The following is a 27,585-nucleotide window of genomic DNA, read 5'->3' as shown; positions in this document are numbered from 1 at the left end:
TTTTCTCGTTATGCGAGCTAATTAGCTAATCCAACAAACTGCAAGAGTTGTTGGAGCTCGCTCAAAATATACTTGGGAGCTCACTCGGATAGGTCGGCGAGCCAGAGGTATTGCTGGGAGCTCGCTTGGTCCTAAGATCCGAGCTCGGGCTCCAGTAATGTATGAACTCGCTTCAACGAATTCAGCTCGAGGTCTACTAACCCTCATGCGATTGGGCCGGTCCGCTAAATTGAGCCCAACCCATAAGGAGTAGAACGAGATCCGTAACAAAAACCCAACAAGATTCATGATTGGCTACTATATAATACCCTCAAAAATCTTAAAAAAAAAAAAAAAAAAAGCAGAGATTGAGATTATAATTAAATTGATCCAAAAAAGATTACTCAGGTATAATCTTTACTATAAATAAAGAATAGTAAATCACAAATAAATATATATATGTAATAAATGAGATGATGACCACATTACAAGGATCACGTGCCTAACTAACCATTATTCTTCTGACAAACAATTTAAGTTGACCAAAAAAGACAAAAAGGTAAAAAGGGTATCATCGCTGATGTCTACAAACAGTAAAATATGCTATACTAGCTCTCTTTCAATCATAGGACGGAGCCAGGCATTCATCAACCATATCTACAAGGTTGGGATTTTCCAATGCAGCTGCAACCCGCTCTTTATCATTCAACTGTTTATTAACTGTCAGCAGAAAGCAGCACAAACAAATATTGTCATTATCTTCTTCTTATGATAATTAAGAGTTACGATGTAAAATGATAATCACCAATTTCAACCACATTGTATTAATTACATCAACTTGATGCTGTTGGTTTTGTAGGGACTCCATTCAGGAAAGGACAGCCAGTTTTGGTAGGCCTACAAATCATTTGTCCTCAGGAAACACTAACCAGAACTGCCACTTCTGACTGTTAGAAGTTTGAAGCTCAAGGAAAATCCAATTCACGTTAAAGGTGTTCTCCCAAGGAGATGGAATTGATCTATAGTGCATGAATGGTCACTTGCCAGATCACAATGGGCACGAGGTGCTTTTCATAAATGGGGGTGTTTTAGCTTAAGAGTCATGGAAACACGAAATATTTGATGAGAGAGAGAGAGAGAGAGAGACCTGCAGCTTCAGTTGCATGAGTTCCAGGAGCCACCCTGATATCCACCTAGAGGAATAGCAAGCAAGAGATATGAAAAAGCAAACATGTGAGACAACCTAAAATCGAAGGCTTTTTATCTAATAAAACTAGAAATTGATGATATTCCAACTGAAGTAAAGCATTGATGTCAACAACTCTAACTCAGCCGCTCAAAAAGTAAAATTGCAGTTCCAGAGACTTGCCACCAGATAATAGTAACTACCAATGATATACTTCATGATATACAATCCTCAACAAAAGGAATCTGATCTTTTATCAATTATTGCAACATCTGTCAAAATCAAGCCAATATTTAACAATAGAAAATGAAAAGTGACTTCACCACTGCTGCTTACGAGATAAATTCCAAACTGAAGCTCAGATCCATACTCATGTCAAAGCCTTGACACAATCAGGTACAATGTGTCTCAAAACAACGGTTTTCCAAATTTTTGGATAAACATGCTTTGAGCCACATTTCTGGTCACAGTAAAATTGAAGGCACATTTGAGACACATTTTATTTAATGAACATTTCTTAACATGTCAACAACAATAATGGGACTGTCTTATAACCAATAGAATACTTGGCCCAAACAAGCTCTGTAAACACTCTCAAGTTGTACATACAATTAGGTGAAGTTCGCTATATGAATTCTATATTTCTATCTATGGCTATATCCTCTTGCAAATGATTATATGCATGTTTAAGAGTGTTCCCTAACATGTAATTTTTTAGTCATTTTCTCCCTCTTTTGCAACAAACTTCCTCCATTTCATCAATTCATCACACATGGGCATCTATTGCCTTCTATATTCTTCTCACATGTCTAAATCATCTTAATAGCAATCCCACTTTTTTATCTTCAATAGACATAATTCAATGGGGACTTTTTTATCTTCAATAGACATAATTCACTGGGGAAGAAGAAGAAGAAGAAGAAGAAGAAGAAACAAAAAAGGGGGAAAATCAAAAGCAAAACTTGAAACAAGCCAAGGTCATAAGAAACGCATTACCTTCTTGGTTTTTTCAACTGACAACAAAAAATGAACATGAAAGAAGTAAAAACAAAAAAGTTGGAAGCCCTGTCAAACATGTTCTTAGAGCCCATTTGATTGTACTTTTGTTTTCAGTTTTTTGTTCTCATTTTCAAATTTTACAAATAATGTTTGATTACCTATTTTTGTTTTCAAAAATTTTCAAAATTTTGAACACATAAAAAACTTGTGTTCATTTTGTATTTTTGTTTTTACTTTTCAATTTCACTTATTGTTTCACTCACTTTGATAACAACCACAACCTATTTGCTTCTCACTAGAGATGTCAAATGAACTGGCTTAAGCCAACTTGAATAAATCCATAGCTTGCGGGTTAAGGCAATCCAATAGCTTGTGAACCTTGACTGAAAACTTGTTTTATTTTATTATTTTTAAATTATGATATATTTTATAACTTTAAAATAACTTTTACCCTAAAATTAAAATCAATATATGTTCTACATTTGAATCAATTTATTTTTTTAACCACATAATGGCTACAAAATGATTGTAAACTAGTCATGTTTTAACTTCTAAGATAGGTGCTATTAGAATTAATGTTGTAAATCCCATAGAATTATCGTTTCCAGTGATCAGGCTAAGCAGTCATGTGCAACTTGATCCATTTGACATCTTTATTTCTCACTTACAAACCAATATTCAGCTATAGTCTATTATTCAACTTATTACTCATTCTCAAATTGATAATTTTATTTTACCAAACACCACGTTCAGTTTTTATTTTTTAAAATTTTGAAAAATAACAGCGCTATCAAACAATATGCTCAGTTTTCTTTTTTTTAATAGAAAATGAAAAAATTGAAAACAAAACTAAAAGTTGACAACTCTCTCAAATGGGCACTTAGTTTCTCACAGAAGCAAACTTTTGTTTTCTCATCAACTCCTACAATGTTCAGTAATGAAGGCTTTAAGGTACTAAACAAAACAACCCCCAATCAGACCAATCCACAAGAAACAAACACGCTCTCCTTATCATAATGAAACAAGAAAGAAGTCCTTGGTCTCGACCCAGCATAAGTCCAGAAATGTTCATTTTGGAAGCTGGATTATTACATTAATTTATATCAATAAATATCTGCTACTACGTACCTTGACTCAGACCAATTAGGATCGGTAACATTTCAAGAAATCTAGAGAATTCTCTTATAGTTAGCAAAAGGACACCACACAATTCAAAATAAAATGATGAAGCCATGAAAACTTTGTTGTTAAAGAATAAAATAGTCTTTATTCCACAGATTACCAAAACTTCCAACACATTGGTTCACTTGGACAAAATGGTAAAAGAACTTTAAAATAAACCATTAGCATATAGAATTTTATTATTTGTTTCAATTATAAAATACTGTCAATTTCCATTAAAAAAAACTGTCAGAATCTAATTTTGACGACAACGGGAATTCTCCGTTAATTAATGGAGAATTGATGCTTATCGAGAGAAGAGTAGGGAGAGAGAGAGAAGAACCGAGAGAATAGAGAGAGAGGGAGAGAGATGGGAATGAATCAAATTGTATTCACCAATGTCTCAATTAGCTGAGGGTTTCGGCTTATACAACAATCCAAAGAGGAATGGCACCATCAATTCAAATTATACATCTTCTACACACTTCTACATAATTGCCTCTTTTCCCTTATTACAATGGTACCCTTGATACAATCCATATTACCCCGTTCCCGCCTAATGGCATTCCCACCTTCTTAGCCAGTTACATGACATAAATCTTACTAAATGATGTGGAACCATGTCGTCAGCCATGTGATTCACATTATAGGTTGGGTAAATTTTTGAAAAAATAGCGAACTTTTGCTGGTTTTTCAAATTAGAATATGTTTTCAACTTTTTCAATGGCCAAATTGAACTTTATTATTTGTTTCAATTATAGAATGCTGCCAGCTTCTATTAAGATAAATCATTAGCAAACAAAGTGAAGACTGTCATCTACAATATAAATTACTGATTTACCACATCATCCAAATGGATTGGATATCCAAGGGGTCATAATGTTAAGGGATCTAGTCCAAGGGTGATTAATAAGGTCAGTAGCTATTTCCTTGCGAGAAGGAGATGCTTTGTTAGCTCTTCTTTCCTTCCTACCTATGGTGAAACCTGGCGTTCGTTAGAGAAAGCCCCTCGATCTCTTGTGCAAAGTGCTGGAAATAATTCTTATTACTTACCAAAACTTTAACAAGCTAGAGGGTATTTATAATAACCCTAACACAACTAATTAGGAAGTTCTAACTTATTAAGGGGGCATTTGTTAAAATGAGCAAGATAAGATTGGAATACTTTCTGGATCAGAATATGGAATAGTCAAAATAAGATTGGGAAGTATTCCAAAATTTCTATCAAACTATTTGTTAATTTTTTTGGAATCCACTAATAACTATACTTTTTCTTTCCATATGTTTGTTAATGTACATGATAAGTACTAAGATAAGGGTTTTTTTACAAAAATATCCCTATTACCAAATTCATTCAAAATTGTTTGTTAACATCAACAAGAAGTTTGTTACCAAATTCTTTCATATGATAATTGTTTGTTCACCTTACCTATCCTAAAGGGAAATAGAATAGCATATTAGTGAGAGTTCACCTAGTGATCAAACAGAAAACATCATGAATACAATAAGATAGATTTATATGTTTATCATAACTAAATAAACTTAATAGCACCTGGCTCCATGGAATGAACCTGCTCTCACTAGATGGCATTTTGGAAAATAATAATAATAAAAATAAGATAGTGCGACAAAGACCTACTCCAAACAAAGCGCAAAAACCCTATCTCTCAAGAACATATATCCTTGGGGAAAATCATCACGCACAATTTGAGAATCACAAGAAAAAATTTAGGTAGAGAGATGAAAGAGGAGGCTCAGGTTTGCCTATTCTCAAGCACGCGGAGATGTCGGCCATGGCTGCAAAAACAACGGCCACGAGACATAAAGACTCATTGCCGACTGAGTTGCCCCACCAGGATTCGAGATCTTGCGTGCCTGATTTTCCCGCAAAACATCATCACAACCTTGTAAAATAGAGAGAGAGAGAGAGAGAGAGAGAGCGAGCGATGCCAAACAGGCTCTAAGACAGAGAGTTCATATGTGTGTGTGTGTGTGTGTGCGCGCGCGCAAAGAGGGTTGTTGATTCGTTTGTTGAGAAATCATCGGTTCTCCGACTACCATTCCGACGAGATAGACGATCATCATCTATAAAGGAGGGCAACAACCCTCTCAAATTCCCAACTCTCCGTGGAAGTGTGAAGATTGAAAAAAAGATGAATAGTGAACAGTAATGAAAATAAAAGAAAAGAAGATGAGCAAGTGAAAGACGTTTCAGGGGTGAGGTTTTATATAAGGGCATATGTATAATTTACTTTTATCTATAAAATGTCAGATAAATTTATCTAGAGAGGGGGCCAAATAAATTTGTCTGTAAAAGGTAAGATAAAAAGTTACGCGATGGTTTTCCCAGAAATAGTCAGATAAGTTTAACAAACACATTGAAAATGACAAAAGTTCAGAATGCTTCCCGTATCTTGGGTTTTCCACCCTATATCTTGGTTAACAAACACCCACTAAGGAAATAAACTAAAAAGGAAACTAATTAGTCCTTTTTAGTTTTAGGATGCTTCTGATACACATGGTTGATTGGCTGTTTTGCCAACTTTGATCCTGTAAAGCTCATAACATCACTTCCCAAGTTAGAAATGTGCTTGTCCTCAAGCACAAAGGAAGGAAAATTGGTCGTCAAAATATCCTCATGTTCCCATGAAGCCTCAGCTAGACATAATCCCATCCAATGCACCAAATACTCTTTGCGACCTAAATGAAGACTGGAAATCTAGAACAGCTTGGGAACTAAATTTAGGCAAGAGGTGGAAGTGCTGGAGTTACTGTAGGCAGCATACATGGAAACGCTTGAGGCAAGAGACTTGAAAAATAGGATGAATGTGGCTTATCTTTAGGAAGAGCAAGCCCATAAGTGACAGATCCAATGTGATGAATCGCTTGAAATGGCCCATGGAAGTGAGGTGAAAGCTTCTTGTTAACCCAGTGAAAAACAAAATTTTGACAAGAGGGCTGCAGCTTAAGCCACACCCAATCCCCAACCAAGAACTCCAAAATTCACACCTCTTGTGATGAGCATATTTCTTCATATTCTCCTGGGCTTGTAAAAACTGATTCTGCAAGGACTGAAGAACAAAATCCCACTGCCTCAAAGCATGATCAACAACTTCCAATCTAGCCGTACAAGAATCATAAGAAAGTAATTTGGGAGGAGTACACGCATAGCCCACCTTGAAAGGTGTGGCCTGCAAATACGAGTGAACTCCTGTATTTTAACAATACTTAGCCCATGCTAACCAATATACCCATTCTTTCGGCTTCTCCCCCAACAAACATCTTAAATATATCTCAACGGTATGATTGACTACCTCAGTTTGTCCATCTGATTGTGGATGGTAAGCTAAACTGAAGTCAAGAGTAGTACCACTAAGTTTGAACAACTCCTTCCAAAAGGTACTTGTAAAAGTGACATCTCTCTATCACTTATGATCAATTTCGGCAACCCATGTAACTTAAAAATATGATCAAAGAAGATGGGAGCCACAATAACGACAAAATATGGGTGTGTCAAGAGAATAAAATGTGCATACTTAGAAAATCCATCCAACATAACAAACAGCCTTGGGACATTGGCAATCTTTCAACAAAATCCATAGAAATATGACTAGACCTAAAGAAGCACAAGAAAAGGCTGAAAAAGTCCAACTGGCCTCAAATGTTTAGTTTTATTTTGTTGGCAAATCACACATGCTCGTACATATTCTTGGATTTGGAAGCGCATTCCTAGACAATAAAAATTTGATCGCACTTGATGGAGAGTCTTTTGATAACCCTTGTGTGGAATCATGAAAGATAGATATAACTTGTCAAAGTGGGGAATCATGAGAAAGGTATACCCGTTTCTAGTAAAGAATCAACCCATTGTGCACTGTCCATTGTTGTCCCAATTCCCCTTGTATTCATGCCACCATAGTTGCCAATTATGTGGACCCTTGAATCTCTTCCCTGACTAAATCAAATGACATCAATTGAGGCATGGTTACAGCTAGGAGTAATTGAACATCTTGATGTTGGTAAGAAAGAGCATTTGCAACTATATTTTGTTTTCTTGGTTGAGACTTGATAGAAAAATCATACCCAATTAATTTGATTAACCACTTCTGTAGAGGAGAAGAAATTACCCTTTGCTCCAATAAGAATTTCAACCTATAGTAGTCAGTCCTCACCAAAAAATATCTCCCCCATCGGTAGGGGTTCCAATGTGGAATCGCCTCTAGCAACCCAATTAATTCTTTCTCATAAGCCAAAAGACCAAGATGGCATTGAGAAAGAGCCTGACTATAGTAGGCAATCGGCTGCCATTGCTGCTGCAATATTACACCAATGCCCACATTCACTCCACCACAAAAGGCTATATAAAATCAGGCAAAATCAAGACTAGGGTTGTTGACAGAGCCTGTTTAAGTTGATTAAAAGCCTCTATGACTACACTTGTCAATAGGAACGAGTTCTTGTGTAATACAAATGTTGGAGAAAATAACAGCAGATAGTATTTATGTTGCTATTTGTTTACTTTGATTAAACTATTGTTAACTGGTGTATCTATGTTTGTTAAGTTTGTTATCCTATGTGTTAGTGAGGCTCGGCCTCCTTGTATTAATAGTTGAATATAAATACCAGCTACCTTATGTTTATCATTCATTCAATAAGAAACTTGATCGAGGTATTCTTTCAATCATTTTCTTCTCCTATTTTTTCTAATCTTCGAATCTCACATGATATCAGAGCCTGCTATGGCTTCCGATCCAAACTGTAGTGCTTCATCTTTCTCTCGATCTTCTACACCTTCTCTTTCTGATTCACAACTCGAATTCTCCTCGATTGCTAAAGCACTTAATTACAGTCCAATCAAGTTAGATACAAGTAATTACCTATTCTGGAAGGTGCAAGTTCTCGCCACAATTAGGGTATATGACTTGTCACAATTTCTTAATAAACATCCGCCTCCCCCTAAATATCTTCCAAATCTTGAATCGAATTCAAATGCAAAAGGCTCAGATGCCTCAATTCTTAATCCAGCTTACATGAACTGTATCAGATCAGACCAGCTCCTCCTCGGATAGTTGTTCTCAACAATTGAGCAAGAAGTACTCGCTTAGGTGATTCACTACGAGTCTTCATCGAAGGTATGGATTTCACTTGAGAATTTGTATTCTCAACAAACAGTGGCCAAATCTTTTCAGTTGAAACAACAGTTGAGGTCAGTAAAGAAAGACTATCTTTCTGTTAACAACTACATTTTGAAAATAAAGACAATTGGACATGCTTTGGCTACTATTGGTGAACCCCTAGGAGATAAAGACCTACTGTTAGCAATATTGAATGGATTGGATCATGAGTATGAAACTGTAGTTAGCTTGATTACTTATCAAATGGATAAGATTAATATTGAGAAGGTGCAATATCTCTTGCTTATGCATGAGCAGTGACTAGCTACCAAGAATCAATCTGTTCTTTCTTCTATTAATTTTGATATGGCTAATTCAATGAATGTTAATGTTGCTTCATATGGATCAAGATCTAGTGATAGATTAGCTAACAGTAGAGGCAGTTTTGGTTCTCGAAGGGGTGGTTATATGAATAGAGGGAGTGGTGGCCGGTCTGGTGGTCGGCATGTACATTGCTAGCTTTGTGGCAAACTTGGTCATTTGGTTGACAGGTGTTATCATCGATTTGATAAGAGTTTTCAGAGAGTATCTCCTCAGAATCAAACTGCTACCAAACCTAACAGTCAATTTCAGCCTAACAATCAATTTTAGCCAGATTATCAAGCCTTTTTGACTAGTCCGAATGAATCTAATGAGATTTACATGGCTGAGGTAGGTTCTATGTCACCTTATGGGCAAACCTTTGAAACTCAGTCATGTGAGAAGTTAGAGGTAAAACTCCAACCTGAAAAGCTAGCTTAACAGGTGGAGGGATCCTCCTCCTTATATATAGCCTAGGTCTCCCTTGTGGAGGCAATGTGGGATTCTCAACACTCCCCCTCGTGCCGAAGCTTCTCCAGTAACTGATACATGCCCAGGTGATCGGGTAGGGTACTGATCCATGACCACGACAGCCAAGGACTAGCTCTGATACCATGTGAAAAGTTAGAGGTAGAACTCCAACTTGAAAAGATAACTTAACAGGTAGAGGGATCCTCCTCCTTATATATAGCCCAGGTCTCCCTTGTGGAGGCGATGTGGGATTCTCAACAAGTCCTTACCTTCTTCCTCTCGTGGAGATGCTCCACGGTTTGTTGACTCTGGAGCGACCAACCATATTACTACCAGACATAACAACCTATCTTTTCATTCCACATATCACGACAATGACAAAGTAGTTGTTGGTGATGGTAAGAAATTGCCTATATCTCATGTTGGTTACAACAATCTATATATTCATACTACACCTATTTCAATTCTTGACCTGCCTAATGTCTTACATGTTCCACATATGAACAAAAGCCTGCTTAGTGTTTCTCAATTAACCAAAGGCAATAATGTTGTTGTTGAGTTTAACTCTACTTCATGTGTGATTAAGGACAAGGACTTGGGGTTAGTGCTACTTCGAGGAATACTTAAGGATGGTTTATATCAATTGACATCAGCTTTTGGTTCTGCTGAGTCCAGGCTTCTTGTTTCATCAAAGCCTTCCAAGTATTTGAGTGTTGTTGTTACGAGTTCTTCTTCTTTACACAAATGTAAACAACAGAATCAATTTGTTCCTAATCTATTGTCTAGTAGTGTTGATGTAGCTCAAACTACTTCAAATAATGTTGTATAGCAACAACAAGTCAGGTTGGGGCACCCTGCTTCTCATGTACTGAAATGTGTTTTGAATAAAATTCGAGTTTTTTGTTCAAACTCAGATTTCGCATTTTGTGATTCCTGTAAACTTGGTAAGCTACATTAGTTACCTTTTTCTCGTTGTCCAATAATAGCAACACATCCTTTAGAGTTGGTCTATGCTGATGTATGGGGTCCAGCACCCATTGTTTCCACTAAAGGGTTTAGATGGTACCTTATTCTTGTTGATGCTTATTCTCGATACTCTTGGTTGTACCCTTTGAAACTAAAGTCTGATGTTCTCTCAACCTTCATTGCCTTTCATAAATTAGTTGAGTTGCAATATAACTTCAAACTTAAAAGTCTACAAACTGACAATGGTGGGGAATTTAAAGTCTTGTTGCCTTATCTTCAATCTTATCTTCAATCATGTGGTATACAACCTAGATTTACATGTCCTTACACACACCAAAAGAATGGTGTTGCTGAAAGAAAACATAGACATGTTGCTGAAATGGGGCTTACCCTTCTATCTCACGCACATATGCCTCTTAAATTCTGTGTAGAAGCCTTTCAAGTAGTTGTTTATACCATCAACTTGTTACCTTCAGCTCATTTGAAACTTAAATCTCCATTTGAATTGCTATTTCATAAAGAACCTAACTATTTGTGCCTTCAACCTTTTGGATGTTCATGCTTTCCCAATCTAAGTCCTTACAATCGACATAAGTTTGATTTGCACTCAGCTAAGTGTGTGTTTATTGGATACAATTCAGTTCATGCAGGAAACAAGTGTCTACATCCTTCAGGTAGGATTTATATTTCTAGACATGTTCAGTTTAATCCTACCGAATTTCCTTATCTACTTTTGTTTGTTTCCTCAACAGCTAGTCCTATCCAATCTTCTTCTTTGTGTCCTTCTACTGTTGTTTTTCATTCACTTCCTTCTTTTCAGTTTAAGGTTCCTCAAGTAGCACAACCCTCAATACCTTCTCCTCAAGTAACTCAGCCTTCATTACCCTCCTTGTCCTCACCTTCCTGTGATAATTTAGTCACTTCCTTTTTACCTGTCTCTCCAAACCAACAACCATGTACCACTACTCATCCACATTCCTCTCAACCTAAAACTTTACCTGCACCCTCTATTCATCCTATGATCACCCAGTCTAAATCTAAACAGCTTCTTTCATCTCCTCATGCTCTAATAAGTAACCTAGAATCTAGCTCAGTCAATGAAGCTCGCTCAGATCCTCATTGGACTCAGGCTATGGAGGAAGAGTTTCCTGCTCTTCAACGTAATAACACCTGGGAACTGGTTCATTTCTCCCAAGATATAAATTTAATTGGCTATAAATGGGTGTTTCGGACTAAATACAAGGCTGATGGGTCTATCCTTAAACACAAGGCATGTTTGGTTGCTAAAGGGTTTCTTCAAACACCTGGAATAGATTACATGGAAACGTTCAATCCAATAGTTAAGGCTCCAATTGTCAGAGTATTGTTTTCTTTGGCAGTTCATTTTGGCTGGGATATTCAGCAAGTGGAATGCCTTTTTAAATGGGGAGCTTATGGAGGATGTTTATATGTCTCAGCCAACCAGTTTTGTTGATTCTAGATTTCCTTCTTATGTGTGTAAGCTAAAGAAATCATTGTATGGACTGAAACAAGCTCCACGAGTTTGGTACACTAAATTGAGATCAGCATTACAAGGTTGGGGTTTTTCAAGAGTTGCTTCAGATGCATCTCTTTTCATTAAACGCACTAATGCAGCAACGCTCTTTCTTTTGGTGTACGTTGATGACATGCTTGTCAAGGGTTCTGACCCTATTGCTTTAAAAGCATGTATTCAAGATTTGGATGATCATTTTGCTCTCAAAACCTTAGGTTCAATCAGTTATTTTCTAGGTTTCAAAGCATATAGAGATGCTGAAGGTATGTACCTTACACAGTCGAAATATATCTTAGATCTCTTGAAAAAGGCTTCTATGCAAGATTGGAAGCCTTGTGATACACCTCTGCCTTTTGGGTTTTCATTTACTGATGAGGGAGAGCTATTTTCATATCCTTCTCTATATCGGACTATAATTGGTTCTCTTCAATATTTGACTCATACCCAACCTGATATTTCTTTTGTGGCGAATAAGCTAAGTCAATTCTTATCCTCCCCTAAAATGGAGCACTGGTTAGCTTGTAAACGTCTACTTCGATATCTTAAGGGCACAATTAGTTTGGGACTGGTGTTTAGACCTATGGCAGGTGCTCTTTCTTTGACTGTGTTCACAGATGTTGATCATGTTGGGTGTAAGATTACACAGCGGTCAACCAGTGGTGTTTGTGTGTTTCTTGGTCCAAATTTGATAGCCTGGAGTTCTAGGAAGCAGTCGGTGGTGGCTCGGTCTGTTGGTGAAGCAGAATACCGAGCCATGGTTCAGGGAGTTATTGAAATATTGTGGTTACAATCCCTATTTTCTGAATTGGGGTATCCTCTACGTCATACTCCTATTTTGTGGTGTGACAATATGGCAGCCAAAAGCATAGTAGAAAACCCTGTTTTCCATTCCCGCACTAAGCAGATAGAGATAAATGTGCATTTTGTTCGAGAAAAGGTTGAAAAATGTGCAATTGAGATTAGATATGTGCCTACTTTGCATCAGGTGGTTGGCATTTTTGCCAAGGGTTTGCCTCGTGACAGTCTACATTTTCTGTGTAACAAGATTGGTCTACAGATCTCTCCTATACAGTCACAGTTTGCTGGAGCCTTAAATATCTTAAAGGAGCACAGGAGTCTGTTAGGACCCAAGGCATAATTGTAATAAAAGTGGATAGTTAAATAACTAACAGGCAGGGGAATGTAATGGGAGGGAAGCCTTGTGAGAGCTAACGCATACTAAAGAGGTTGTTGTAGAGAAGGAATTAGTTTTTTGATGAAATAACAAACTCTCCCGCCTTCTTCGTCTCTCTCTCTCTCTCTCTCTCTCTCTATCTATCTATCTATCTCTCTTTCTTTCTTTTCTTGTATTGCTATTTTAGAAGGAAATTCCTTTCGGAATTTCTGCCATTGTCAAACCCTATATCGATGGCTTGACAATTTGGTATCAGAGCGGTGGGTTCTTGGCTGCTTTCTGGTGAGAAAATCTTGGGTGGAAGACAGACGCACAGCATGGCGGAAGGTACTCATCTCAAACAGATGGAGGCGCGTATGGAATCCTTAGAGGCGAGCGTGGCACGCGTATAGGAGGACGCGGCGTCCAACAGGGAAGATGTCACGGCCATCTGTGACAACATCAAAGAGCTGGAACGAGGCCAAGAACGAGCGGATTTTTACGACCAAAAGATCGACAGTATGTTCACTATATTGTCGGCGTTGCCACAATTTAAAGTGGCTGGAGAATTGCATCCAAGATCGGGGACCGAGCCAATCTTGGAGAGGGATGGAATCTTGCCTAGGCCGGAGGGAATCAGGATGTTGAACGAGCGAGGAGTTTATGAACGGGAGTCACAGGGTAGAAATACAGGCCATAGTCACCCGCCCGTACCAAGATTAGAGATTCCGATCTTCGAAGGGGAGAAGCCGAGGTGGTGGGTTCGCCGCTGTGAGCGGTTCTTTGAATTGTACCGCGTCAGGGAAGATCAGAAGGTGGTAATGGTAGCGGCATATCTCAACAATATTGTCGATGCATGGTATCAGAATTGGAAGCAGGCAGAAGGGCTATGGGTGTCGTGGAGAACCTTTGCGGAAGAGTTGTGTGGCCGGTTCGGAGAAAAAAATATGACCGACACAGTAGAAGAATTTAACAAGCTGAGGCAACAAGGGTCGATAGAGGATTACTTAAGGAAGTTCGAGGAGTTGAGAGCGGTGATCGGAATAGCCCATCCCAGCTTGTCAGAGATCTATTTTGTCTCAAGTTTTATCAACGGTTTAAAGGATGATTTGCGATCAGTGGTGAAAATGTTGGCGCCAGCGACAGTAAAACAAGTAGCAGAGAAGGCCCACTTGCAAGAATTGACTTGGGAAGAAGCAGTATTCAAGAAGGGTAGGACATGGAATCACGTAGGAGCACAGCAAGGAAGGGGTATAAGTTTTCCTTCGGGGGAATATTCTAAGTCGACAATGGGAGTGGGTGGCCAAGGAGGACCTAGGACTAATAATAACTCGAGAAGTAATAAGAATTCAACAATGGAACAAAGGTGGCAGCTGGGTTTATGCTTCAAATGCGGCGAAAAATATGGGCCCGGACATCAGTGCAAAAGATTGATGCTGAAGATGGAGGGGTCAGGCGAGGACGATGAGGCAAAGGAGGAGCTGTTGGAAGAAGTCGTAGAAGGGGATGGTAGAGAACAAGAAGATTACGAGGATGAAGGAGGCCAGATCTCTTTCCATGCCTTAAAAGGTGGTTCAGCTGGAAGGATTATTCAGGTAAAAGGCCAGGTGGGAAAGAAGAGACTAGCGGTGTTAATTGATAGCGGCAGCACTCATAGCTTTCTAAATAAAGCTATTGCCGTAGACCTCAACTGCAAGATGACAGAGACAATTCCCCTATCGGTGACCGTAGCCAATGGTAATAAAATATATAGTCACCACAAGTGCTGTAATTTCACTTGGGTCATGCAAGGAGTGGAGTTTATGGCAGACCTTAGGGTGCTGGAGTTAGGGGGATGTGACATAGTCTTAGGGGTCGATTGGATGAAGATGGTCAGCCCGTTAACATTTGACTTTAATAAGCTAGAGGTGACGGTGGAAGTTGAAGGAAGGAAGCTGACTTTAGTAGGAAATTTGGAACAAGGGGAATGCAAGCTGATTTCAGGAAAGAGATTGCAGAAATTGATATAGAAAAACAGTGGACAAATCACCCATCTGTACTCTCTAAGAGGTGTGGAGGAGGAGGATCAAGTAACCAATGTGGAAGCTGAGTTGAAATTACTGATGAATGAGGTAACCCCTTGTGACAACTTGCACTTATTATTGACTAAATTTAAGGATTTATTCCTAGAACCTACATCCCAGCCACCCCAAAGAACTTTTGACCATTTCATGCACATTAAACCCAATGCTGAACTATGCACCAATACAAAAGACTGAAATTGAGAAACAAGTAAAAAATATGTTGGCCCATTCTCTAATCCAACCAAGCCACAGTCCCTATGCCTCACCAGTGCTACTCGTTAAGAAAAAGGATGGCACTTGGCGTTTCTGTGTGGACTATAGACAGCTAAATTCCATCACCATTAAAAACAAATTTCCTATTCCAATCATTGAGGATTTGCTTGATGAACTCAATAGTGCAGCCATTTTTTTGAAATTAGATCTTCAAGCTGGGTATCATCAAATTAGGATGCAACCAGCCGACATACCTAAGACATCATTCTGCACACATCAAGGCCTTTATGAATTCATGGTTATGCCTTTCGGCCTCACTAATGCCCCAGCCACATTTCAATCCTTAATGAACCACATATTCAGCCCTTATTTGAGGAACTTTATACTTGTTTTTTTTTACGACATACTTGTCTACAGCCAGAATTTAGACCAGCACCTAGCCCACCTTCGAACAGCCTTTGAAGTCCTTAGGTTTAATCAATTATATGTCAAGTTGTCTAAGTGTACATTTGCCAAGAGAGAGGTGGAATACCTAGGCCACATTATTTCGGAAGGGGGAGTTAGCACTAACCCAAGGAAAATAGAAATAATGGTAAGTTGGCCAAGACCTGCCACTGTTAAAGAATTGAGAGGGTTTTTGGGACTGACGAGATATTACAGAAAATTTGTTCAAAATTATGGAGTAATCAGTAGGCCTTTAACAGAATTGTTACGTAAAGATAATTTCCATTGGAATCCTAGAGCGGAGGCAGCTTTTGGAGCCTTTAAAAAGGCCATGAATCAATCTCCAATGTTGACATTACCAGATTTTTTGAAGACCTTTGTGGTGGAAACTAATGCATGCGACAGTGGGGTGGGGGCAGTGCTGATGCAAGAAGGGCGGCCATTGGCTTACATTAGTCAAGGGTTGGCTCCTAGACATTTGGGGTTGAGTGTATATGATAAGGAGTTAATTGCAATGTTGGTGGCAGTGGATAAATGGCGGCATTACTTGGAGAACAACCCGTTTACAATTCGCATTGACCATGAGAGTCTACAGTTCTTAAGCCAACAAAGACTGCACACCCAATTGCAAAGAAAAGGGGTATCGAAGCTCCTAGGATTGGACTACACAATTCAATACCGAAAAGGAAAGGAGAATTTGGTAGCGGATGCACTGTCAAGAAGGGACGAAAAAGGATCTTGTAAAGCTGTCACAGCTGTAACTCCAGAGTGGATTAAAGAGGTCGTGAGCAGCTACGTCAATACAGCCTGGTTGCAGGAGTTGCTGCCCCAATTGGCTATCCATCCCCACAATCAAAAAGGTTATACACTAGCCAATGGAGTAATTCGCTACAAGGGCATAATTGTGATTGGAAATGCTGAACAGTTAAAAACAAGAACAATGCAAGCCATGCATGATTCAGCAGTAGGTGGACACTCGGGGGTGAGGGCAACGTATCATCGGATCAAAGGTTTTTTCTATTGGCCAGGGCTAAAAAGGGAGGTGGTAAGGTATGTAGCGCAGTGTGAAATCTGCCAGCGTTGTAAACATGAAACAGTGGCCGTGCCGGGATTGTTACAGCCACTTCCCATATCAGAGCAAGCGTGGGAAGATATTTCGATGGATTTCATTGAAGGGTTGCCTAAATCTGAGGGTAAAGATACAATTCTGGTCATTATCGATAGGTTGACTAAATTTGCCCACTTCATTAGTCTCACACACCCTTTTTCAGCTTCAGAAGTGGCCAGACTATTCTTGGATTCAGTAGGGAGGTTCCATGGAATTCCTAAGAGGGTGGTGTCGGATAGGGATAAAATATTTACAAGTTCCTTCTGGCAGGAACTGTTCAAGAATATGGGAGTTGGGCTACACCTTTCCACTGCCTATCACCCGGAAATGGATGGGCAAACGGAACGAGTGAATCAATGTTTGGAAGGGTATCTCCGATGCATGTGTTTTGCAAGACCTAGGAGCTGGCATAAGTGGTTATCTCTAGCCCAGTGGTGGTATAATTCAACCTATCATACAGCTATTAAACGCTCACCTTTTGAGGCTTTATTTGGATATTGTCCACCCCTACTACCAACTATTATGAGGACATCAGCTACTTTGGCTGATGTGGAGCAATACTTTCAAGAACAGAGGGAGGTTTTGGCGGAATTAAGGAGGGAGCTCGGGACAGCTCGGAATCGGATGGAACAAACTGCTAACAAAAGGAGAAGTGCACGAACTTTTGCAATAGGAGATCAAGTGTTCCTTAAGGTGAAGCGTTTTTTACAGCCTGCTATCACCAAGGGTTATGTGTCTAAGTTTAGCTCAAAGTATTTCGGACCCTATACTATATTGGCTAAGGTCGGTGAGATGGCATATAGGCTACAATTACCAATGGGAACTAGAATTCACCCGGTATTCCATGTGTCGTTACTAAAGAAAGTGGTCACTCCTCAGGTGACAGTCAACGACTCATTACCTAATTTGGAGGGCGAACCTGAAGTGGAAGTTAGTCCAATGTTACCAATTATTGAAGAGAATGAAGTGGCAGTGGAACCCCAGGCTGTTGTGGATAAAAGGGTGATATATCAGGACATAGCCCCTATTACTCAAGTGTTGATTAGGTGGTCTCACTTACCTCCAAACCAGCCTACTTGGGAGTACTTACTAGATGTATTGAAGCAGTTTCCCCGCGTTATCAGTCTTCTATGACCTTCTTGGGGACAAGAATTAATTCACGGGGAGAGGAATTTGTTAGGACCCAAGGCATAATTGTAATAAAAGTGGGAAGTTAAATAACTAACAGGCAGGGGAATGTAATGGGAGGGAAGCCTTGTGGGAGCTAACGCCTACTAAAGAGGCTGTTGTAGAGAAGGAATTAGTTTTTTGATGAAATAACAAACTCTCCCGCCCTCTTCGTCTCACTCTCTCTATATATATCTCTCTTTCTTTCTTTTCTTGGATTGCTATTTTAGAAGGAAATTCCTTTCGGAATTTCTACCATTGTCAAACCCTACATCGAGGGCTTGACAGAGTCCTAAGTCAGATGAGAGGTCTAAACTGAGGGGAAATGTCGGAGAAAATAACAACATATAGTATTTGTGTTGTTGTTTGTTTACTTTGATTAAACTGTTGTTAACTAAAGTATCTATGTTTGTTAAGTTTGTTATCCTACATGTTAGTGAGGCTCGGCCTCCTTGTATTAATAGCTGAGTATAAATACCAGCTACCTTATGTTTATCATTCATTCAATGAGAAACTTGATGAAGGTATTCTTTCTATCATTTTCTTCTCCTATTGTTTCTAATCTTCGAATCTCACAGATGTTAGTGGTGCAATAAGGGACCCATAATTTTGAATAAATTTTCTATAACATCCTTCTAAGGCCAAGAATCCTTGTAGAGCCCAAACAGATTGGGGTTGTGGCCAATTCTTGATGGCCTAAATTCTTTCTTGATCTACTGCCACCCCCTTGGCCGAAATTACATGCCCCAAATAGGCCACTTCCACTTACGCAAACATACACTTAGAATGCTTCAAAAAAAGATGGTGAGTATGCAATAAAGAAAACACTAGCCTCAAGTGTGACATATGCTCAGCCCATGTTCTACCATAAATCAAAATATCATTGAAAAAGATTAAGCCAAACTTGCGTAGGTAGGGTCTAAATACCTCATTCATCAAAGCTTGAAAGGTTGAAGAAGCATTGGTCAATCCAAAAGGCATGACCAAGAATTCAAAATGTCCATGGTGTTCGGAAAGTTGTCTTCATCACATCCTATGGATGCATATGAAGCTGGTACTATAGTGTAGGTCCAATTTGGTAAAGAAGTTGGCTCTGTGCAATTCATCCAATAGTTCATCAATTATCTGAATAGGGAACTTGTCTTTTACTATTTGAGCATTCAATGCCTGATAATCCACACAAAAATGCTAGGTGCCATCATGTTTTTTAACAAGTAATATAGGGAATGAAAGCGGTGATTTGTTGGGCCTGGCGATTCCTTGTTGTAGCATTGTTTCACACTGTTTCTCAATTTCATCCTTCTGTAGGTATGGATACCTAGAAGGATCAACCACCACTGGTCCTGCTCTCAAGAGTCAAATGAATCCTATGGTCATGCACCCTTGGTGGTGGCAATCCTTGTGGTTCAACAAAAAAAAGTTTGCAAATTCTACTAGCAATTTGTCCACCTCTTTATTATCCCACTCCAAACGCTTGTTTGCCTTACAAGTCATTGCCATTAAGAGTGGTTCCTTTTTTTCCCTGTAACCTCACCTCTTTCCCTCTCCGTTGGAATGCCATCGTCATCTTCATAAAATCCCATTTTATGGGTTTCAACCAATCTACCCCCAAAACGACATCAAACCCACCTAGTGGTAACACATACAAATCAGCCTCAAATTGCACTTGTCCTATGGTAAAGACCACCCTCCTGCACAACCTTGTATTGCACACCCGTTCGCCATTGGCTACCAAAACCGAAAAACCTTGTTTGCCCTCCAAATATTTTGACAAATACATGGCTAAAGAAGGACTCACAAAGCTTCGGGTGCTCCTTGAATCGATGAGTATCCACACCTAAATTCCTTGCACCATAGCCCAAACCTACATGGTTCGAGAGTTTGCCACTCCTGTGATTACATGTAAGCATATGGCTGGTTCCTCGAGTAATTCTTGCCCTCCATCTTCCTCTATTCCTTCTTCGAATATGAGGTTTAAACAAAAACAAACACTTGCAGCAGTGATTAGGAGTGAACAATTCATCACAGTTAAAGTACAACCCCTCAGCGGGACGTTCGACCATCTCTACACATGTTAGCTTTTTTAATGGTGGAAAGTTTGGTTTGTCCATCACCATGGAGTTAGGGGGCTATTGTCGTGTGGTAGGAGGCTTCCCAAACTGCTTGAGATTCATGGTATTTTAGTTCATAAATCCAAGCCAAGTGCATAGCTACAACTAAGCTTTTAGGGGCTTGTACTGCTACTTCAGTTTGAATAGGATTTTGTAACCCACTAACATACAACTCTACTTCCTATGACTTTGTCATCATCTCAGACCTTGCTAGTAGTTGCTTGAACCTCCTTTAATAATTTACCACTACACCAATTTGCCTCAACTCAACTGGTTCACCAAATCTTCCTCCCTAAATGGGTGAGCCAAACTATGTTTGACAATTTGCCCGTGTTAGCGTTGGATTGTCCCCTTTGACCTTCATAAACCAAACTTGTGCATCCCCTATCAAGTGGAAGGATGCCAATTTTACCTTACCCTCCTCTAGTGTTCATTAATGTCGGAAAAAATGCTTGCAATGATTCAACCAGGCTAGCAGGTCCTCCATGCCATCAAAAGATGGGATCTCAAACTTAGAATATCAAGGAATAAATCCTCCTTCGCTGCCTACAAGTTTGGCAATCTCATGGTGTGACCATTGTGCGATGTGGCTCTTTCCTCCTTAGGCCATTGACTCTATCTTCATTGTTGAAATCGTAGATTCAACATCACATACTAAGTTTCGGATCTGTGCCAACATCATGTCCCTCTCAGCAACCTCTACTTCACGGTTATATTTATACTTTATGAAAGATTCAAGAGTTGATGGAACCCATTGTCACTCATGGTTGGCTTTGATACCAATTTGTTAAGGGATCGAGTCCAAGGGCGATTTTAATAAGGTCAATTGTTATTCCTTGCAAGAAGGAGATGCTTCATTAGATCTTCTTCCCTTCCTACTTATGGTGAAACTTGGGACTCCTTAGAGAGAACCCTTGATCTCTTACACAGAGTGCTGGAAATAATTCTTATTACTTGCCTTTAACAAGTTAGAGGGTATTTATAATAACACTGACACAAATAATTAGGAAGTTCTAACTTATTAAGGAAATAAACTAAATAAGGAAGAATCAACTAAATAAGGAACCTAACTAGTCCTTTTTAGTTTTAGGACGCCTTTGATACACATGGGTGATTAGTTGCTTTGCTAGCTTTGCTCCTATAAAGCTCATAACACGACATAAAATATATTGTAGAGGCAACACCAAGATAAATAATGGACTGTCTTGTGGTAAACCATTAAGAAACATATGTCACGTGTTAAGGAAAAGGATAGTCCGTCTTGGTCCAACTTTGTCCCTATATGTTGCAAACATCAGTTTTATAGGTACATAACACAAACACACCAGACAGATGTGCATGCCCTTTATAAATATGTATAACTATAAATCCTTTTTTAACATAATTTTTAAGATAAATTACACTCGGAATCCTTGCAGTTTCACTAAATTATAGCGTGTACCTCCCATATTCTAGAAGTTACATTGACCTTCCCTTAATCAAAAAAGTGTTATGAATTTCATGCAATTTTATAAAACATTAGGGGTATTCTGTAACATAAATTTAACCTCATGTGGAAATCTGATATAACATTTGAGTAGTAAGGATAGTTAGTGCAATTTCTGAAAAATAAAGGGTACTCCCTATATTTATACCAAACCTTAGGGGTGTCATGTGTAGTTTACCTACCTTAATTTTTATATAGAGTACTAATAAAATAATATTTTACAATTATAATTTATTTTATTGAAATTCTTTCCTAATATATATGGGTATTAATGATTAAAATTTCTTTTTCCTTTTTTTAATTTTATTCTTATTATTATATTTAGTGATGAACAATTAGTCAAAAAAAAAGACTTTGGGAGAGACATTAAAGTTTGATATGAAGTGTATGGGCCTAAATGAAGATATGACAAAAAACAGAAATACATGGAAATCTAGAATTCATGTAGCCGACTCCACATGGCGGGATAAAGGCTAGATATGTTGTTGTTGTTGTTGTTGTTGTTGTTTAGTGATGAGATTCATCTACATATGTAAACAAACAGATAGCATGTTTCCAACCAAGCTAACTGTGAACTGAATACACAACTGACATACCTTATAACGCAAAGGCAGGCTGCGCATGAGTTTCAGCCGCAAGCAAAGGCCAATCACTGTTGCCATACTGCAATGTTCAACTGTTGGAGTGAATGTCACCCTGGATTAGAGATTTTAACTTAGACGAGTTCAGAATGAGAACCATTATAAGAATAAAAAATACCATCAGTGGTCAGTAGAAGGAAATTTCTTCTACCTCACATAGTTACGCTCGTCATCTACCTCAATTGCATCTTCTGTAATAACTTTCAGCTCTTCCAATGAATAAGGATGTTCAGGATCTTTTATGTCTCTAAGATGATTTAAGATTGTTAAGAAAATTAAACAGTTTCTAACTCAATTCAATCAGTTAAAATTAATCCAGGACTTTACAGTGAGGGTAAAACTATATTCATCATACTTAGGTGATGTGAGTTAATACTTAATTACAGCCGAAGAACAAAAGCACAAGAAAAATGAAAAGCAAAATTAACACTGAGATAGGACAAATTCTACCATTTTGCTTCCAGGTGATCCTAAGAAGATACACGACCCCAGATTGGTAAATGGCTAATCCAGAATTAGCATTGACTGACCCAAAGTAGTACAGAGGCAGTAGCATGTTAAATTGAGTTAATGAGTTCACATATTCAAATGAACATCCAAGCATATATATACATATATATATATTAAATACCAGCATGTCCTTCACATGTGCCTCTACTCCCATTTTTTGCCTCTTAGGGCAGAAGAAAGTGGATGGCATAAAATTTTGTGCAACAGAAGCTGTCGACTCATGCAGTTTGACTTATTTGGTGATGTGGTCACTAATATTCAAGACCCGGTCCAAGGTCGATCCGGCCCAAACTGGAACAGTAACACTACAGTAGCACTACAATAGCACTCCATAAGTTTTAAAGATTTTAGATTTTTTAGGATTTTTACTTCTATTCTACTTCATATGTTTTAGGATTTTAATTCTATTTCATATTTGATTAGGGTTTTATTTTTATTAGGATTCTAGTTGGATTTTGTTTACAAATATTAGATGGATTTGGATTAGCCAAACTCTATAAATATACCTAGAACCTAGAATTTGTAATCAATTTTTCTCAATACAAATTTCGGCAACCTATTTGAGTTTTTTTAGCAAAACAATCTTGTTTTTGCGTCTTCTTGAAAGCCAAGCTTCGGCCATTGAAGTTTGTTCTTTCAAGGGTTTATTTTGGTGTGTTTTTTTCACACCTTCTATTCTACTTCATATGTTTTAGGATTTTAATTTTATTTCATATTTGATTAGGGTTTTATTTTTATTAGAATTCTAGTTGGATTTTGTTTACAAATATTAAATGGATTTGGATTAGTCCAACTCTATAAATATACCAAGAACCTATAGTTTGTAATCAATTTTTCTCAATATAAATTTTGGCAACCTATTTGGGTTTTCTTAGCAAAACAGTTTTGTTTTTTGGTCTTTTTAAAAGCCAAGTTTCGACCATTGAAGTTTGTTCTTTCAAGGGTTTATTTTGGTGTGTTTTTTTCACACACACGCTACATGCTGGGTCATTTGGTTTGGTCAACATATCTAAACAAAGATTCTTTTATGCTACACTTGTTTACATGTGATTGCCAACTCTAGCACTAAGCTTTAAAAGAAAGTTCCAGATGGTAAGACAAAATTGGGAAAACACATGGACATGAGACAGCACCAAATGCAATCAAACTAAAAGGATATCAAAAATTTCCAACTGGTCAAAGTGTTCCACGGCGTATTCATCCCCATCGGCTAGTGCAGTTCGGGCTCGACGCTCCTTTTTTTCATACACAGTTGGATTGGCATTGATTAAATTGGAAACCATTCTCCTCAATCAGACTGCTGCAGCTTACAAAATTAATCACACATTAACAACTGTTGTGCAAACATAAGGAAGAAATATTACAAACACCAATCACCATTCGACATCCAATGCTCCCAAAAGATATCCAAAGCCAAAATACAAAAAACAAAAAAAAAAAGTAAAGATCAGCAATAGTTGGCAGCTAGGTTGCACAGATGGAAATGGGAAACATATATGATATGAAATGGAATTGGGAAAACAGCATTTTTCAAAAAAGTAGGAAACAGAAGCACGGGGGAAAATCGTTAATAAAAAAATACAGGGGCCTTTTTCTAAATATAATTTTTAATATAAAAATTATAAACAAATAGTTATTTAATCTAAAAAAAAACATAAATTTCATAATGCATTCAAACAAACGTAAATATAAGTGCCATCATCCATGAACCATGACTTACTAATTAAAAACACACAATAAATTAAAAAAAATTAATCAAACATAATACAATTTATAAAAGTTCATCCACTTCATCATTCTCTTTCTCTATGGTCTTTGGACATCAACCAAGTCCAATATCATTTAATCAACACATCAACCGAGTTCACACTTCAATTCATTCCCAAACTAAAGCCTAGCAACTTGAATCAGTACAATTAAGAGGAACGAAGAAGATAGAGAGATCACAGAGTCCTTAAAAGCAAAGTAGTTGGCGGGCTGGGATGGATAACAGAATCAGCTCTGCTAAATGCTAAGCATCTATTGGGTTGAAATGAGAGTGGGCATATCCCTTTAACTGCCACCCGACAAATTTCACTTTCATATGAAGGAAACCAACAATAATTCAATTTGTAATAATTCTGAATGAGTTTATTTAATCAAACAGGGGCGGCCTCAGAGTAGGGTGACACGAATCAACAACCCTAGCAATAAAAGGTTCCCAACTTCCCATCACTCTGAACGATTATAACAACACAATCAAATTATCACAATGAAAGCAAGATCATTAGCTTACGGACAGGAATCAGACCTTTTCGAGTCAAAACGAAGTAATATGGGAATCACCAGGAATAAGACCAAGAAACAGACAAAAGAAGAAAAACAAAAAAAATCATACCCCTTTGAGTTGAATCAACAGCGGCACCAAGCAACCGGAGTTTGTGTTTGTGAATCGACAGCGGCAAGGATTACCGACAATTCGTGTTGCACGGAAACGACGGCACTGAGCACGGAAACGTGGACTCGTGTTTGTGAATCGACGGCGGCACCGAGCAATCGGAGTTTTGAATCGACGGCGGGAACGAGCACTGAGCAATCGGGCGCCAAGGGGAAATGATGATAAGGGGACCGTCGGAGAGAGAGAGAGAGAGTAGCTAAGAGCCGGAAATAAGGTAAACCTGCGAGAGATAAGGGCTCCCAGACCTCAAGATAGGGTAAAATTAATACAATCATTTAACTTTAAAGTTATAATTTTTTATTTATTAAATTTTAAATTATAATCACTTATTTTTTAAATTTTATTCGACGTTAACCATTATAATTTTGATAAATATTATAAACAAAAAATATTAATAAAATCTGACCTGATAAAAGTAAATTTAACATATACTCACTAAATTTTAAAAATGTAACTACTTACTTACTGAACTTTACTCAACATTAATTATCCATCACCCCGTTATATCACCGTCTAATCTTTAAACATATTAAAATATTTTTGTATGTATTTGAAATCATTTACTTCTCAAATTAAAAGTCAAAAACTAAACTAATTATTTAAATTAAAAAATCTATTGATACAAACTAAAAGTAAAGAAAAAATGTCTATTTATATTTTTTTACCTCCATTACAAATAACGAAATTCATAAAAAATGTATTTAATAATAAGATCAAGAGCCATAAATTGATTACAAAAATCGTATTTCTTCTATGCTAAAAAATCAACAATCTTTAATCCATCATCACCTCAAACAAAATACCTACCCATCCAAACAGTGTAACTCTATGATCATCTTAAGAAAACAAAATTTCAACCATAAACAGTAGTCACCAAGTTCACTCATTACATATATGCCAATTTGATCTAATACATAATTATGGGTGCAACAATATCCGGTGATTGACATATCTTCAACGAGTGACCAAATTACTTTTTTTGGTGACTGGCATACCTTCGATGAGTGACCAAATTACATTTTTTGGTGACTAGCATACCTTCAATGAGTAACCAAATTGCATGCATTATATCAAATTGGCATAGATGTAATAAGTGAACTTGGTGACCAACGTTTAAGATTGAGTTTTTCTTTTCTCAAGTAGGTCATAAAATCACATTGTTTGCATGGGTAGGTGTTTTGTTTAAGGCGATGATGGATTAAAGATTGTTGGTTTTTGGCATAGAAGAAATACGATTTTTGTAATCAGTTTTTGGCTATTGATCTCATTAATGAATACATTTTTTGTGAATTTCGTTGTTCGTAATAGAGGTAACAAAATTTAAGCAAACCTTTTTTTTTAGTTTTGGTTTGCATTAGTAGCTTTTTTAATTTGAATCATTAGTTTAGTTTTTGACTTTTTGGTTTGAGAAGTAAATGATATCAAATGCATACAAAAATATTTTAATATGTTTCAAGATCAGACAGTGATGTAACAGGGTGATGGATGATTGATGTTGAGTAAAATTCAGTAAATAGGTAGTTACATTTTTAAAGTTCAGTAAATGTATGTTAAATTTACTTTTACCACATCGGATTCCATTAGCATTTTCTGTTTGTAATGTCTGACGAAATTATAACGAGTGATAGATGGTTGACATTGAGTAAAGTTTAGTGAATAAATTGTTATAATTTAAAATTCAGTGAGTAATAATTACAACTTTAAAGTTCAATGAGTGTTTATTAATTTTATCCTATTATGTTAGTTGGAAATAATGTCTCTAACATACTATTTATTTTATTAATATTACGAAACGATTTCAATGTTTTTGAACTTATAAAAATAGTTTTAAAAAAAATTATAGTGTTTCTCAGAGTTTCAATACATGAAATATTTTAGAAATGTTGAAACGACATTTCCAAAGTATTTCCATGCACTAAAGCCTTGTGTCGTATAGAAATAGTGACACTAAGCACCAAAATGTGAATTCGTGTTTGTAAATTAACGACGGCACAAAACAATTGAAATTGTGAATTAAAAATGAGAATGAGCATCAAATAACTATGTGGAAGAGGGCACGATGATAAGGGGATGGTTAGAGAGACAAATAGTAGCTATAATGTAACATCCCGTTCGAACGATAAAAATGACTGGAACAACTTACCCTAATGGGCTACGCGAACTTCCCAGGGGGGTCACCCATCCCTGGATTACCCCAGGTTAAGCACACTTAACTTAGGAGTTCTTTACCAACATTCAGCTCAAAAGGTATCCAGCTGGTGTTGTTTCCTTTCTTACACTATCATCGATATATACTAACTTCTTTGAACTCTCGGGGTATTACATTCTCCCCCCTTAAGCACATGACGTCCTCGTCATGCGACCTTACAACCGGTCCCAGATCTCTCCCCCCTTGCATGGCCGACGTGGGATTCGCCTAAGGTGCCTACACGCACGCCCCATAGGGGCCTACACACCCCCATCGGGACTCAGTCTCCTCGTT

At 37.7% G+C, this 27,585-nt stretch overlaps 1 protein-coding gene across 3 annotated transcripts; it reads right to left on the bottom strand.

Annotated features, from left to right (window-relative positions):
- Positions 1-364: 364 nt before the first annotated feature.
- Positions 365-25,339, bottom strand: LOC127808115 (protein AE7-like). Of its 3 annotated transcripts, XM_052346515.1 has the most exons (7): positions 25,044-25,339; positions 23,826-23,966; positions 22,308-22,413; positions 22,112-22,211; positions 7,168-7,276; positions 1,127-1,172; positions 597-699 (listed from the first exon to the last, which is right to left on the bottom strand). In XM_052346515.1, exons 2-6 carry the CDS (start codon positions 23,947-23,949, stop codon positions 1,135-1,137), a joined length of 477 nt encoding a protein of 158 aa, XP_052202475.1. In that variant the 5' UTR covers positions 23,950-23,966; positions 25,044-25,339; the 3' UTR covers positions 597-699; positions 1,127-1,134. The 3 variants fall into 3 exon arrangements, with proteins under 3 accessions (XP_052202458.1, XP_052202466.1, XP_052202475.1); XM_052346498.1 differs by lacking the exon at positions 7,168-7,276 and having other exon boundaries at positions 365-699; XM_052346506.1 differs by lacking the exon at positions 7,168-7,276 and having other exon boundaries at positions 365-699; positions 23,826-23,963.
- Positions 25,340-27,585: the final 2,246 nt, after the last annotated feature.

This window comes from Diospyros lotus, chromosome 1 (assembly GCF_014633365.1).
Source record: "Diospyros lotus cultivar Yz01 chromosome 1, ASM1463336v1, whole genome shotgun sequence".
NCBI lineage: Eukaryota > Viridiplantae > Streptophyta > Magnoliopsida > Ericales > Ebenaceae > Diospyros > Diospyros lotus.
The sequence above is the reverse complement of the archived record's forward strand: the minus strand, read 5'-3'. Positions and strand labels throughout refer to the sequence as shown.